The sequence below is a fragment of the Prorops nasuta genome, unplaced genomic scaffold, assembly GCF_024137725.1.
Source record: "Prorops nasuta isolate Cenicafe-Biocafe unplaced genomic scaffold, Cenicafe_Pnas_1.2 PNAS00018, whole genome shotgun sequence".
Classification (NCBI taxonomy): Eukaryota; Metazoa; Arthropoda; class Insecta; order Hymenoptera; family Bethylidae; genus Prorops; species Prorops nasuta.
The window spans coordinates 1,423,717-1,440,106 of NW_027116815.1; the positions used below are offsets into that span (position 1 = coordinate 1,423,717).

A 16,390-nucleotide genomic window follows, 5' to 3' on the forward strand; every position below is an offset into this window, starting at 1 on the left:
AAAAAAAAAGCATTGTACTTTTCATTACCTACCTTCTTTGCCAAGATCCATTTGAATGTTGTCAACACTGGATTAGTCTGGAAAACTTGACTTAGCATTTGCAAAGTAGGGTTAAAACGATAAATGAGTGATGAGTGTTTGATGTTCGGCATGTCGGATCTTTCATCGCTGTCTTCGTCGTTGGACGAACGAAACTCGCATGGCGCTAGAGTATAAATTTTTACGATGTTGAAGTAGAAATCGGACGGGGAAGACCATTCGATAATCGTGTTTTACGACAGGTATATCGCTACATTTGTTCTTTAAATACACGATTTTAGCGCTATAAATAAGTTTGATGCGTACTTCGAATTATAGCCGGGCGAATGTGTATTTTCGTGAGACGAGAATTTATCGCTCGTTATAGTATAGGTTAGGGTGAAAAAAGGGGGGGATTTTTCGAGGGATTCGACACGAGTACGTAAGTCGTACGCAAATGCGCGGGGTCTTCTCGCAATAGGTATTTTCGATATGATTAAGCTCGATAAGAGGACCACGTGCTCGCTATGCTTTTAGCATGGCTGGGTTAAAAATAATCTGGTGGAGTGGACCAAGGGGAAAATCGAACACTCGACTCTCCAACCGCCGAGTACCACATTTATCTGCCAGCGTCTGTGTGATACGTGGTAGGGAAAAAGTGCCTAGAGGCACCTCTCTTAAATAGGCAAATTTCTCAATTTCGGTATTGCCACACGATTCCTTCGACTTTATATTTTCTTTAGGCGCTCTTTCCAGCGAGCAACTATTTTCAAGCATGCTCCCGAGAGTCTTGTGCAAGCACCACTTTATTTATCCTGCAGCTCTATTTGTTCCTCTCCGAAAACAAATCAGATTTGATTGATTTGCCGTGGCGGTAAATCACGTGGAGCCAGCAAAGAAACTTTGACAAGGTGGGAAATGGTGCTTTCGAAGGATGGTGAGTATTTTTGAGGGTGAAAAAGAGAAAATGAGGTAGTGACTAGGGATGGGAAGGAGGGAGAGGAAAAATAAATTTTATTTTTTTGTGTGTGATGGAATAAAATACTCTCAAAGTACAATTTGGATTATATATTTAAATTCGAGTTTAAATCCTCTCTCTCTCTCTCTCTCTCTACATTATACGAGAGAAAAAGTAGTTGTACCAACGATTCATCCATACATCGTAGTTAAGACAAAACAAAGAAAGAAAAAGAGTTAAAGTATATATTTACTTACACACTAAAATAAAAAACTCTCTCAAAGTACAATTCAGATTATTTACTTAAATTCGAGCTTAAATCCTCTCTCTTTACATTACAAGAAATTCATTAATATATCGTACGTACGGCAAAATAAAGAGAGAAAAAGAGTTAAAAACTATATATTTACTTACACACTAGAATAAAAAGACTCAAAGTACAATTCGAGTCACAATCAGTCTATCTCCTTTTCCTTGTATCATGTTAAAGAGAGAGTAAGTGGTTGCACGGTTGACCGAGCGAAATGTCGCGTGGGAGGATGAGGATGTCGCCACGGGCGGGCACAAGGGTGAAAAATACAAAAATAAAATCGGGCCGAAGATCAGAGAACTGTGTTTTGGCAGGCATAGCAGCCGCTTTTCTTCTCGAGCATGCCGCGCGAGTCCTCCTCAGTCAGTCGGTGCTCGGGAAAGCAACACGCGCTACCTCGATTTACACTGATCTTCACCTTTTCTTCTCTGTCGACTCCTCCTTTTTCACGTCTTCGTCCCTCCCCTCCCTCTCCCTTTCGAAAACAACAGCCAATTCGCGAATCGAGGAGTAGAGGGGGTCGCGAGAATCGAGTGACGAAAAGTAAACAACAGCGATGGACGATTCCCGGAATCGAAGGAGTCTTTAGTTTGGTATTTGGGATTAAATCGTTCCACGAAAACTCGTCCAGTGTGAAAAGAGTGAAACGATGTTTTGATTCTTCCGAGAACCTCTATTCTCCTCCAAGTTGACACGATCGTTGCGTTTAGTTTGTTATTCGAGTTTCGATCGATCCTAACAAAGCTTGGTTTTTACTGTTTTCCTGGATTCGGCTTCTGCGTTCATCCGGGGAAATTGGGCGAATCGAGATAAAAATAAGTAATGGGAATATTATCGGCGAGGCATGCGGTGCGAGGAAACATTGTCCAGCAACCACACCGTTCATGACCAACGAACTTTCTCGAGTGATAAACGTTACAGCTTAGCTGCAAAATTTTCAGACTCGCCGATAATAAAGGGCAACCGTCACGGTGATGCAAGAATGATCGATGCCGTTCGGGGTCTCTATTATCTCGTACGCGTGAGTATCGATGCACGGCGGGAGGAAGATTCGATGAACGATTGATTTTCTTACTTTTGCATCGCGCGGAACGATATAAATTAAGCGATGATTCCACAGGTGTCCAGAGTAAAAAGCGACGGCCTCGTCTTCAAGCTCCACGCGTTCACTACGATCTTGATGCTGGCGTTCTCGATAATTATCAGCAGCAAACAGACCGTGGGAAATCCGATAGAATGTGTCCACACAAGGTAAAAACGTTGAAACAATTGAAGAGAGTATCCGATAAACAGGATTGTTCGTTTTTGTAATTGATCCGATACTGTGTCAATGCTGGGCTAATATCGATTTTTCTCAATTGGAATCTCTTGTTTTGTTAGTTAAGTAAAAATTTGTTTATTTATACTGAGAAAAGGAATTTAATTGTAAAAGGATGTTATATATTTTATGTTGTGAATCTGCCAAAGTTCTCAGATGCATATTTATGAGATAAAAAAGCCATATTGAGTTGTTATTTTTGCCACTTGGACCACTACTCCAATTTAGGAACACGATATTGGTGAAGAGTTTTAAGCCTTTTATTTGTGCAAACACTAACTTTTAAATTTTCTAGTACTATGTTTCTTTCAAATTTGTTACTTTTGTAAAAATGTAAATTGCATGAGAAAATGCAACAAATGAAATTTTTGACTCGCAAACAAAAAATGGCAGGAACTATTCACCGATTCCGCGAACGTAAAATAAACATATATATAGTGAGTGAATTACTTACTTGTAGCTTGATCGTTATTTTTCTATATATGCAGAGATATTCCTGTAGAAGCTTTCAATGCTTATTGCTGGATACACAGTACGTACTTTGTGACTGGAGCGATGCTGGGAGTCGCCGGAGCAAACGTAGCTTTTCCTGGTGTAGGACCATCCACGGGAAACTTCCAAAATCACCGAATTTATCACGAAGACATTGGTCCCCGACGTTTTACTGATCAACCACTAACGAAGCGCGTTAAATATTATCAATGGGTAGCCTTCGTTCTTGTTTTTCAGGTAAGTATAGATAATTATACTTATTTTCCCGTTGAACTCTTATTTAAAGCGCGGCGCGCGTCCAGTACTAATGGCGCCGTACGCTTTTCGAGGCTTTCGCGTTCAGGTAGGTGGCGCCGCCATCTTTCTTGGTGGCTATTCGCTCAAGCTCCCAAGCAATTCCGGTTGGTAAAGAAAATCCGCGTTATTCGAATTCTCCCCACAGCGCCAATTCTCGCGCCAGCGGATAATACATATCACCACTGCTTCTTTGTGTATGTGTGTGTGTCTAATAATTCCCGGCTAACAAGAGAAGCACTAAGACTCTTTCCTAACTCACCTGAGAGCATTAAAGGATTTTTGTAATCCGCTTATCGATGGTTTCTTCATTTTACCCCTTCCATTCTCTTCCATATCTCTACACCCCTTTATCCATAAAAAAACTATTTTTGCACGCAGCTTTTTTATCATTTTTTGTATGCTTTCTTAACATAGTAGATACGAGACGAAAGCGTAAACAAAAATCTGCGTTGCGAATCTGATTGATTTTTGTTTAAAAAAAGGGGGGCTAGAAAGTCGTGAAGCTAATCCGTCTGTATATGTATGTATGTATATATATATATATATACGAAGCGTAACCGTTTAAGATCGTTGGGGGAAATTTGATTATTTTCCTTCTCTCAAGCGGGATCGTAGACTTCTGTCCGAGATTTCTGCTCTACGAATCTAGATACTGAATTTTTTATCTTCGTCTTCAAAATCGTTTTTCGTTGTAAAAACAGAAGATACAATTTTTCTTTTTTCAATTGTTTACCTTAGTCGTACGTTGCACTCTTGGCTTAAGCAGGAGGATTACGAAACTATCGAACGCATCCATTACGGAATGAGACGATTTGGAGTATATAAGCGAATGAACTCAATGAGGTGGGGGTAAGATTTTTAGGCAGAAGCGAACGATACTCGACGCCGTAGTATCTTCCTAACCTTAACTACTTCCACGAAATCTGTCACACCTTTAAAGCGAGGTCTCTATTTGAAATTAAGAAATTTATCTAATAGTTTTGTTTATCGATGCTTCATTAGTTAGGTTATGGTTGGGATTAGATGGGATTTCCTATGTTTTTCGTGGAAATTTTTACGAAGGTACAAAAAAGAATAAAGAAGAAGGCTTCGCGGGGGAGGATAGATGAAGATGACAAATAGAAGGGTAGAGGGGGGGGGGGGGAATTTGTAGCGTATTGGTATACCGTTCAGAACCACGATTAACCGTTGAAGTCACAATGACGATAGTAGAGCGGCGTGGCTCGACTTCTTGCCTCTCCTCTCCTCTCTCTTTCACTCTGGCGTTTCTCGAAGCTATTCCTGGAGCAGCCGGTCTTCCCGAGGGAGGTGCTGCCGTAGCCGTCCTGCCTCGGACGCACACGCGTGTGCACGCGCGAGTCGTGCTAGTCAACTTCGAGCAGACATTTTCTTCCCATATTTTTCCCGCTTCCTCCTGTCTATTTCCTATGGTGTTCCCCGTGAGTTCTACCGAGTACGTCGAACGACCCAACTAGCTCGAACCGGGTAAACGGCAAGTTCACGGTGTCGCGTGTTCCTAAACTGACAAGTGATGGACCATCCAGTGCGTGAAAAATGAACTCGACGGAGGTTTTGAGGCAGGTTTGACGCGATCGTAGTAAGTATTGGTGAGAGTTATCCCCGTGTGCCGTTCAATCACACTCGGATCTCGGGTCGTTCTCGATTAGACAAACACGTGCTCTCCTGCCGATTTCTTGATCGGGCGTGAACGTAGCAGCCCGCGCGTGTTTACCTCTCTCGCCGTCGATGCGCTCGCCAGTCGACTACCCAATATAAACAACGCTTCTTTCCCCCCACTTTTTTTTCTCTCGCTCGACACAAAGCCACTCTGTTTTTCGCTGGAATCGCACAGTAGCGTCGCTAACCTAGAATTATCGATCGACGATTTTTCAAACTCGGCAGTTTTTATTTGTTTTCATGGGAAATGCGACTGTCAAGACTTGTCAGTTTTAGAAAGGCGAGCCACGTGCTCCCTCTCTACAGCGAGTTTGTCTCTTTCTACGCGCGTGGCGTGTATTATTTTTTGCCCTTACTCGATTCGTGCCATATGCCAGCGTCGCTTCTTGAGTCGAATGATACATCGATCCTGAGGCATTCGAGTTCGGGATTGATAGCTCCGAGAGATTTGAGAGTTCGAGCGATCGGTGGATTCGTGACAAGGAGGGGAAAAATGGTTTGAAAGAGGATCCATCGAGCGAGTGAAAGAAATTTTGTAGTAACGGAGGCGAAGGAGGAGAGAGAAGGCGAGAGGGCGAGTGAGAGAGAGAGAATTGCTCTATTTCTGTATTTTGTCCTCACGCATTTACCAGCAGCAGTAGCAGCAGCAGCAGCCGGTTAGCTGTTAGCAGCGAGGTGCAGTTCCTACTACACGTATAGCCAAAATAGAATGGCACGCGCATCAAACAAAATTTCAAATCTACATCCACCCTCCTTGCCCCCTCTCACCCTCTTGGAATTTTTTCTGCTTTCCATCAGGCCTTGCTCGTTCTCCATTTTATTATCCCTCTTTTTAACCTTTTAGCTTTTCCCATTCGACACGCACACTCTATCTCTCTCTCTCTCTCTCTTTCGCGCGCGCAAAGTAACTTCCCGACTGGTTCCCCGTTGGACTTTTATGGCTTGGCAGGAGATTTGTGCGTCGGGTCTCGAAAAGACTCGCTTTGAAGTGGTGCGCGAGCTTTAATTATCGAAACGCCTCTTTCTTCCCTCTCGCGAACGAGATCCGAGTGTTTCTTGCAACGTGCAACAGGCGTTCGCGTGCAAAACTTTACTTTGGAAAACTATCGACGGAGACTGAGAGAGCGAGGATCTCCACCGTTTTCACGTGCCCAGATGACAAAGTAAGGGGAGGGGAAATTTTCTAGCCGAGCAAAATTGTTTACCGTGGGAAATCGCGATAGACGATGAAAGAACCCGAAGAATTCCACGTCGACAGCGCGGAAGAGGAAAAAATAATGAGCGGAAGATATTCGAAGATCGCGTGGAAGATAATTGAAGAGGAGAGGAATTCGTTAATGAAAGAAGATGGCCGATGGAGGGAAAGAAAGGGTTTGTGAGAAAAGAGAGACTGTCGGATAGAGTGAAATTGGTGACAAAAGGGCCTTTTGTTCTTGGTATTATTAGTGCTTGGGTCCTTGGATAGTCAAAGATTCAAATTTAATTTTAAAGAGAATGTACAAAAGTGGGGGGAGTGAGATTAGTGAGAAAATTACGTTTTATAATTATTAGTGTTAGTGTTTGGGCCCTACAAAATAATTTGAGATTAAAATTATTTTGAAAAAAAAATAAAAGGGTTGGGAGAGTGGGACTCTTAAAAAAAACGTTTCACCATTACCAGTGTTATTATTTGGTTCTTGGAACACTGTGAGATTAAAATTTAATTTCAAAAATAATGTAGTGTAGAGAGGGTGAGTTTAATTGTTAGGAAAAGAACGTTTCCTTATTAGTATTATCAGAGAGTGTACGAGTCCTAGGACAAACGAAGAATACAACTGAATTTAAAAAAGGATGTAGGGCTCTAAGAAAGGGACAGACCCTTTATCATTATCAGTAGTGTTGGTGATTCGATCCTAGAACGTTTAAACTTTGAAATTGAATTGGAGAAGGATGTAGGTAAGAGGGGGAGAACGGAAGTAATTCCGATCCGGTTCCGTCGGCTGCGGCAAGATGCTGGACATATTTCGCGGATTGAAGAGCCTGATAAAGATCTCACACATACACATCGACACTGCGGTGTTTAGGCTGCACTACAGTCTGACCGTGATCCTGCTGATAGCATTCTCGTTGATCGTCACAACCAGGCAATACGTTGGCAATCCTATCGACTGCATACACAGCAAGGATCTGCCGGAGGACGTGATCAACACTTACTGCTGGATTCATAGTACTTACACGATAACGGCTGCTTATAAAAAGCACGAGGGCTCCGAGGTACCATTCCCCGGTGTCGACAATTCCAAGTCACATCCGGAGAGCGAGAAGAAGGAGTACAGGTACTATCAGTGGGTCTGCTTCATGCTGTTCTTCCAGGTAACTTGGCCTCATTCTTCTTCAGCCTCTTTGTTACTCATTTTCTTACGTAATTTTTTCGACAATAAGACCCCTGCTGCCATTTTCGGGGTTCTTCGATTCTCGGCTAATTTTTGCTGCGAGGGTCAGCTGCGGCTACGTTTTAGCAACTTACTCGCTGCTTACAGAGGCTTATATCTAGTTCATTGCCAAGAGGGAAACCCTAAGCATATTAACTCTTTAAACCTATCCCGTTGTCGACGTCTTCGCCTTGGCTTTCTATCAAAGTCTCTCGCACCCAACCAGCCCCGGCTCCTCAAAACAATCCAATTCCATATGTATGTGTGCACATGTATACATATATATAGCATCCATCTCGCTGCTGCTATTAACGCTTTTGTCGCTCGTTCTACGCTCGGCCAACTTTAAACAATTCGACCAAATTCGCTTCACGGACAACTTGGCTATATTTCAACTTCTCCCCTCGCTCCTGCCTCGTCATTTGTCATATTTTTGGAATAAGCCACCTCGCGACTCCTGATTTACCACTTCCTCTCCAACCCTTAAACTCTAAATCATCGATTTTTATCGGGTATCCCTGCCCCCCTCTCTAGACACCTTGCACAAATCTCTCAAAATGCGTTATACGTTTCTATAGGTGTATTTGTATACAGTCTTTTTAAGCCACTCGACGTCTAAAAATACATGGGTCGTTTCGTAGAGCCAACCAGCTCAGGAATGACAAGTTTATTACGAGGATAACGAGAGAAGTAGAATTGTCGCACCGATCAAGAGGGGTGGACGTTGAAACGAGAAAGAGAGAGCGCGACAATGACCCGAATGACTGCGGAGAATATTATAGTTTCGATGCCACGGGATCACGGTTGTCCCTCTCGACTTTTTTCTCATTCTTTCGAGCAAGTACAACAGGTATCCATGAACCAAGTTGCTACTGGCCGAGGGCCAACCTCTCCTCTTTCCATCTTCTGCACGAGCGACGTAATTCGTCGATCCGGCCGCGCGCCACTCTTTTCGCATCCGATCGTGTCGCGGCGATCCTGGATGTTGGCAGGTGTTCGATCCACGCTTTTCACAGGTGAAGGTCCAAGATAGAAGGGGCGATGTATATTTTTTGGGTATCTCGAGGACCAAGGTGGAAACTGGACGTGGCACCGGGAGCCCGGCTGGGAGACGTCGCGGTGAGCTAAGCGCGCGATTATTGCGGGAATAAAGTTGTAGACGGAGGAGAAAAATAGGCGGTGCTGAGCCGTCTTAGGGATCTATAAGACAGGTCTGATTCTTGGAAGATAATATGAGTTATGTGTTTAGCATCGAGGCCAAGGGATGCCTTTCAAGTCCGTCAGTCTTGCGACGCCTACCAGCCGTGTCACTCGTCGTGTCTTGCGAGCTGCGACCGACGATTCGACAATTTTCAGTCTTTCCTTCCGGCGATGACGAGTGGTAGATAAAGGGTAGTGGGAGGGGTGAGTAAAGGATGAGAGGGAGGAGACGCGGAGGAACATGCTCTCCGGAGGAATTATCGTCCAGCGGGATCTTCTGGTGGAGAACTCGGTCAGCTCCCGACGGGAAGGTCGACGACGAGAATGGTGCATTGTTTTTAGTTGAACGCGTCCTGGCATGAGTCGTTGGATTCTTCAGGGACGGGTGGTGATGATGGTGGGGGTGTTGGTGAACGTGGGGATGGTAAAGTGGAAGACGAGGATCGTCTTCTGATAAGGGAGAGAGGAGCCTGAAGAAAGTACGAGCGCGGAAGATGCCGCTGATGTTGAAGATGATTGACATTTTTGGCTCCATTAGATCCCTCTTCAAGGTCCACAGGATCTCCGAGGACTCGATGATATTTCGCTTGCATTACAAAGCTACCGTAGCTCTCCTCTTAACCGGTTGCCTCACCCTGGCCTGCAAGAGCATTTCCGGGTCGCCGATCCACTGCGAGGCTTCCGGCTCCGTGGACAAGGTCGTGCTCGAGACCTTCTGCTGGCTTCACACCACCTACAGCATGGTGCAGGCCTTCAACCTCAGCCTAGGCCAGGCCATTCCTTATCCCGGAGTCTCCAACAGCAAGGGCGAGATGCACAACCACGGTCCTCATCCTCTCGTCAAGCAGCACAAGTACTACCAATGGGTCATCTTCTTGTTGCTGCTGCAAGTAAGCCATCCTCCTTCTCCCTGGTTCTATTCCTGAGGACGAATAAAGTTTCCTCTTTACGCACCCAGTTCTCGAGCCAATCCGGCTTTTTTCTTTCCATTTTTAGCCAATCTCGTCCGGACGCTCGTCGTGTCTATTTTTATCTTTAGGGATTTTCCTTGTTTCGCTGCAGACTCCTCCCCACTCCCTCCTCATCGAGGCCCAACAAACTACAGGTCGTTACAACAGAGTTGTCATCAGGACCGTTGATTCTCGCCATCGACGGGCTTAAGAGGCTCGTAATCGAGTTTAGCCAAAAGATGCGAGTTCCTCGCGCTCTTCCTCATCGTGTTTACTCGATGATACCAGGATTGGTTAATGTGGTGTATTATATATGGTATGCCTCCACCGTGTTGGTCGTTGAGCGTGTGCAATCGCTCGGGAGGATCGTACGTGCCCTCGGCGAGCGAGCTTATGTTGGAAAAAGAAGCTACGGCCGATTCGACAAGGGTGCATTGACATCGCTGATGGTTCGGAAATCTCCCCTCTCTCTCCATCAGCCGAGGGACAGCTCGGATTTTCCGACTCGTTACGAAACCAACGACCAAAGCACGCACAGTCACTCTCGTCGCTTCTCTGGAAAGTTATAAATATTTCCTCGTGGTGCAGCAACATCTCTCAGACCTTGCGCACTTTGCCAACGCATTGTTTTACTCTGTACAGCTCGCGAGTACTCTCGCGATGCCAAAGCGTTCTATTGAAATCGACTAAATTTTATTAAATTGATCCAAGTGCTCGATCCGATTCTTCGATTAATTTACGAGAAATCATTGAAATTTATTTAAGCTTTTTTTTATCGGATAATACACTTGTTTTTGTACATTTTTCGTATAACAGTGTTCGTGAAATAATCCTGAAAGGAATATACGATTATTCGACGCTCCACTCGTAAGAGCTTGAGTAAAATTTGTAATGTTCGTTCATTCGTAAACGATAAATGGTGTGGGGAAAAATTCTAAAAAATCAGAGAATTTTGCACACTATTAACTCGTTTGCATCATAAGCATAACTGCGTGGAATTTTCCTGGCCACTATCACAAATATACGCTCTAGTATTTTATTCTTATGCATCAGAGGCTATTTTGTTATTTTTGTTTCTTGCAATATTTTTATATTTGTAAAATGAAAAATAGAATTGGTCAAATGGACTATTTTCTACTTTTTCACATGATATAAATTGGGCTTTGCATTAACTGATTTTAGCTTTTCACAGCTTTTAACCACTTTTAATAATTACTTATATCAGTTAGTAAAAACTGTATCAACGTTTTATAAATTAGTAGTTTTTTCTCGAATAAGCAATATCAACTGTTTTTACAAAAATTTAAACAGTATTATTAACAAGAAAATTAAGACTAGAATGTGCTTCCTGCTAGATTTTATATACAGGGTCTCTCAAAGAACAAACGATCGAGTCACAAATCATAGAGAGAAGGACAAATTCTGAAAAGAAAACTATTATACAATTTTTTAATGTTGTTAATATGTTCCAAATTACATAGCAATATATTCAAGACAATGGACTACATAAATTATTATACAGTTCTATAAATATCAACAATACAACAACATGAATTATTTTCTATCGTTTATTATCTTATCCATAAGAAATTATTCTACCCTATTTTTAATATTGCTCAAATTTAACGAATTGCACAAATCTTCCACAACTCACAACCCAACAAAATTACGCTTGGACAGATTTGAACGTAACTCGAAACATATTACCAATATGAAAAATATCTACAAGAATCTCCTTTCAAAATCAGCCCTTCTATCCAAGTTCTGCGATTCAACGATCAATTCGGAGAAACCCTATACAACGTCCTTAATACTTCCCACCATAGCACGGTGCATTCTACATTGTTGCTCCATCCAAGCGGTCGAAAGTGCTTTACTCGCCAATCGTCCAAAAAGCAATTTAATACAACTCCCCAAATAACGCTTCGACCGTGTTATGAATCAAACGCAGAATAGACAGCAGATTTGTTCGATGCGCTCGTGGAACAACGTGGTGTTTAACGCGCTAATATATCCTGATGATTTGGTACGAATATATAAAGTCCTCTACATAATAAATTCTGTGACATTCTGCAGATTTAATACTTTATTCGAGGAAATGGAAATTTCGAGAATTACCAGTCAAAGCTGTTAACCCGATTCTCCTGATTAATATTTCGTAGTGATGCGCTAACATATTTCAGGCCTAGTGCACTTTGCCAAACTCATTGTTAATCTGTCCGGAGCGAGTAGTTATTGGACTTGACGGAATTTTGATCGATTAGCCAAAGCAGTTTATGCGTGTATATACATTAAACGCTTGGGAGATCCTCGTTCGATTAACCTGATTCTCGTCTACCACGAAACGCCCACTGGTCCACGGTTATAAATATTTTCATAGGCGCACCGGCGCGGCTCTTTACCGTGTAGAATAACACCTGCATATTATTGATGATGTTATTTCAACAACCCTCTCGGCTTTCTCGATCTTCTTCCCTTTTTCCAATATCGAAGATTCCAGCAAACTGAAAAACGATGGCCACGTGCTATTAAAGTGCCACTGAAGCTCGATTTTATCACGCTTCTTATGATCCATGTGTGTGTTTATGCGTAAACTATAGATAGGTATACTACAAACACACGTACACACGTGGCTCGCACGCTCGAGTTAATGCGTTCGGCAATAAACAAGGATTGACGCGCGCGTTATGGTCTTGTCTATAAAATATCGCTGGGCCATCAGGGACGTGGTAGAATATGCAAAAACCTTTACGATTGACCTTTCGACCTTTGGTACCAAGAAGAGTCGCATTCCAGTCATTTGGATCACCACCGGTGTAACGTCCATCCGTTTGTACGAGCAAGGATGGTGCTTGGTTCGCGTAACGACGATTCTTTCGAAAGTTTAGATTTTTGGTGTGCGTGTGTCTTTTCGAGGATGCAGAGTGGTTTGAAGAATTTAAAGTTCCTTGTTGCAGGCTATACTATTTTACACGCCACGCTGGTTGTGGAAAGGCTGGGAGGGCGGCAAGATTCACGCACTGATGATGGATCTCGACATAGGACTCTGTTCGGAAGTGGAGAAGAAGCAGAAGAAGAAGATGCTGTTGGATTACTTGTGGGAGAATCTACGATATCACAATTGGTGGGCCTACAGGTACTACCTCTGCGAAGTCTTGGCTCTTATCAACGTGGTTGGTCCGTATCTTTTGTTTAACCTTTCGAAATGGCAGACTTAGTGTCCAGAAACATTCCTGCAAGGTCGTTTCTGAGCGAGGTTCAAACTCTTCCGGAGAAACTATTAAACCTAGACGTATTGGTTTTGTAAATGAAGATGTCTTGTTTTATACTGACTCCTCCCTCGGAAAATTTAATCTAGATACGGTCTTGCATTCCTGACACTACGTCTGCTGAATCGGAATTCTATCGTATCCTTAAGAGTACCATTCGCGCTCAAACGTTTGACCTTTTGCAGGTCAGATGTTCCTGATGAATCGTTTCTTCGATGGTGCTTTCCTGACGTTCGGCATCGACGTACTGAGGTTCCTCGAGTCCGATCAGGAGGACCGCATAGATCCAATGATCTACGTCTTCCCAAGAATGACCAAGTGCACCTTTTATAAATACGGAGTGAGTGGCGAGGTTGAGAGACACGACGCCGTTTGCATTTTGCCGTTGAACGTCGTCAACGAGAAGATTTACGTGTTCCTCTGGTTCTGGTTCCTCTTTCTTGGAGTCCTCAGCTTGATCACAGTCTTGTACAGGGTAAGTGTATCGTTGAACCTGAAACAAGGAACTACGGTGAGTATATATATATATATATATATGTACACATTTGAATTGTAATTCCCGATTCGCAGGTGGTGATAATCTTCTCACCCCGTATAAGGGTGTATCTGCTGCGTCTGCGTTTCCGGTTGGTGAGGAGGGAAGCTGTTGAGACGATAGTCCGTAGAAGCTACGTGGGTGATTGGTTCCTACTGTACATGCTAGGGGAGAACCTGGACACGGTGATCTATAGGGACGTGATGCACGAATTGGCCAGCAAGCTTGCTTCCAGGCATCATCATAGCGTGCCAGGGGTCAAAGGGGAATTGCAGGAGGCCTGATCGAGGTGCGTGCCATAAACACCACTGCGGAAAATATATACGAGAGTGTCCTATCGCCACTCGATCATATCGGAACCACTCTTGCTGCTTTTAATTGCCAAAGCTGAGGCGAAGCTCTCCAGACTTTTTGATTGCAACACACGGTAGGCTCGCTAGCTGCCTATTTCAGGCGTTACCATTCTCCCGGCTTAAAATATTCCCTCCTCTCGCTGGTTGCGCGCTCGTCCGACGCAGCCTTCTCTTCCTCCGTTGATCTCTATAGCTTTACCAGCGAGCAAAGGCAAACCGGCCTCAAAAGATACTCACCGATGCTTTCCTATGTATTCATATACGTTAAATGTCTGCGAGGCATAAATTCTGCACTGACGAGTCTGGGACATTTACGCTTTTGCACTATTTTAAGATCCTTTCGTGCTTCGATCGATTTACAGAGTCCACACCACTTTCGAACATACTTTTTAGCCCCGAACACATTCTCATGGAAATTTTTCTTCCCGCTTCTTCCAGGCTGCCTCGGAGGATCGAAGGATGGAAGAACCTGTTACGCAGCAGCGTTAACCGTCCCGAAAGTATCGTGGCTTCGTTCGTTCCGCTGATGGTAAACGCCAGGATTTCACCTTCAGCCTTTGACTGAAAATAGCCGAAGGGCAAAAGTGGAGAACTCTTATGTGGTAGACGTGGCGTAACCAACACAGAGAAATCTATACGATATAAGAGCAAAAATGTTTTAGCCTTACGACAGTCGTAAAGTGTTCTCGGCTTTAGCCCGGATGCAGGATAAAGCGACGAGTGCGGTCAGGGTATCTCGGTACAAATAAGGATGTTGAATTTAAACCGTGGCTTTGTCCAATTCTAGTCGGGGTGCACCAAAGGTTCGAGAGGGAAAGGAGTTAATATTGGAAATTAAGGAGGATAGCAGCATGGGAACACTACCTGTTACACAGCATCATCAACCGTCCTAACAGTATCAAAGTCTTATTCATTTTCTCGTTGCTTATTAAAATTTTAGTTAGAAATCGTTAATCGATAAAAGATACGACGAATCTAGTCAGGGTCTCTCAGTACAAATAAGAATAGTGAGTTTAAACTGTGGGGGTATTTCATTCTAGTCAGGATATAACTGATGATCGCAAGAGTGGAACAGTTTATAATGAAAATTAGAAGGGGTGAAACAAAAATGAAAACACGTCTTACACAATAGTATCGATCACTCGAAAAATTTCCCATCTTACCTTTAGCCTCCAACTACTAATGGACGATTGAGAAAGGGTATGACGAGTCTAGTCAAGATATTCCAGTACAAATATGGATGCTGAATGAAAACTGGGTTATTATAGAATTCTAGTCGAGATGTACCAAGGAATCAAGAGAGGAATGGATTAATATTAAAAATTAAGGGGGATAGTGGGATAGAAGATGTCTATTACGCAGCATCATCAATAGTCCTCAGAGAGTAGCAGTTTCGTTTATTCTCGAATGATGTTGAACAAAATTTTGGCTACAACCTGCCGATCGATTGAGCATTTGAAGAATTTAGCCGATACGACTCAGTACAAATGAGGATGCTGAGCCTAAACTGTGGCTTTATTGAATTCTAGTCGTGATGCACCAAAGGATCAATAGAGAGAAATGGTTTAGATTCGGTAATTAAAGGTAGCATAGAAGGATGAAGTCATCAGTTACTCAGTAGCATCAACTTCCCCAAAAGCTTTCCGTCTTCGTTCTTTCTGCTGGTAACAAATATAAGGATCTCACCTCGGGCTTCCGACTGCCAAAGGACGATTAGAAAAGAATACATCCAGCTTGATGAAATCACCCCAGTACAAATACGGATATTGAACCAAAACTCTAACGTTACATCTGATCCAAAGGGAGGGATGATGGGGGGGGGGGATATCAAGAGACACGATAGTGTTTCGACGGCAAGTACATATATAACACATAATAACACATTATAAAAAAGAAGGTAGCCTATAGCTACTATCTCTCACACAGCAAATTTGTACGACTCAACCTCAAGGTTGAAAATTAAGGGAGATTGAGTAGAGGGTTTTGATAAATGGTGGTGGGGAACTGAGAAAAAGACAGAGACTGCAAGCCAACGTGCCTTAAGTGCAACGACACATCGAGCATTATCGTATAGGAATAAGTGTAAGTGTAAGTTTTGAAAGTAAAATTTTCGTAAGCGTTACGGTACGGAGGACCAAGGATAATTCTCGTGACCGGTTTATCGAGTACGCCGCCACGCAATCGGAGAGGAACGATCGGGACAACGAGGATCGCCGACTTCCATTTGTGGATGCCATTGCGTAATACATCATCGTCCCTATACCCTACCCCTGTCCTCCCCTCACCGATCTCTTACCACAGCCATCAATCGTTCGCTCGTTCGGAGAAATTTCCGTCGAAATTTCAGCACCGATGACTCCTTCCTATTCCGCTCTTCGACATAGTATTACTAATTACCGGTTCTACGAAAACCAAAAGCTGCCTATTCTCGTATTAAAGAGGGGGGAGGGGGGTGGTTAAGAGGAAGAAGAGCGAAGACTCGGTTCACCGGAAGCTTAGACGCTTCCTCGTCGACGCGAGCGCGCGACGAAAGCAATAATTATTATTATTATTCATAGTACTAATACACTGCCAATGGTCGCCAAACAACCATTCGAAAAAA

At 43.4% G+C, this 16,390-nt stretch overlaps 1 protein-coding gene across 3 annotated transcripts; it reads left to right on the forward strand.

Moving 5' to 3' along the window:
- The first annotated feature begins 1,356 nt into the window (after window positions 1–1,356).
- Window positions 1,357–15,570, forward strand: shakB (shaking B). 3 transcript variants are annotated; one of them, XR_010823711.1, is made up of 8 exons: window positions 1,357–2,307; window positions 2,407–2,537; window positions 3,093–3,333; window positions 12,589–12,808; window positions 13,086–13,375; window positions 13,471–13,724; window positions 14,227–14,317; window positions 14,576–15,570. XR_010823711.1 is itself a non-coding variant. In XM_066738181.1 (7 exons), the coding sequence occupies exons 1-6, from the start codon at window positions 2,131–2,133 to the stop codon at window positions 13,717–13,719; spliced, it is 1,308 nt and encodes a 435-aa protein (XP_066594278.1). In that variant the 5' UTR covers window positions 1,357–2,130; the 3' UTR covers window positions 13,720–13,724; window positions 14,227–15,570. The 3 variants fall into 3 exon arrangements, 2 of the variants coding, with proteins under 2 accessions (XP_066594278.1, XP_066594280.1); XM_066738181.1 differs by having other exon boundaries at window positions 14,227–15,570; XM_066738183.1 differs by lacking the exons at window positions 1,357–2,307; window positions 2,407–2,537; window positions 3,093–3,333 and adding an exon at window positions 8,788–9,571 and having other exon boundaries at window positions 14,227–15,570.
- The last annotated feature ends 820 nt before the right edge of the window (window positions 15,571–16,390 follow it).

Bases quoted from the DNA above. Each gene is read 5' to 3' on its own strand.
- shakB (XM_066738181.1), top strand. From the start codon at position 2,131: ATGCGGTGCGAGGAAACATTGTCCAGCAACCACACCGTTCATGACCAA. The intron at 3,334-12,588 runs GTAAGTATAGAT...TCCTTGTTGCAG, and splicing joins CCTTCGTTCTTGTTTTTCAG to GCTATACTATTTTACACGCC. The intron at 12,809-13,085 runs GTCCGTATCTTT...GACCTTTTGCAG, and splicing joins GGCTCTTATCAACGTGGTTG to GTCAGATGTTCCTGATGAAT.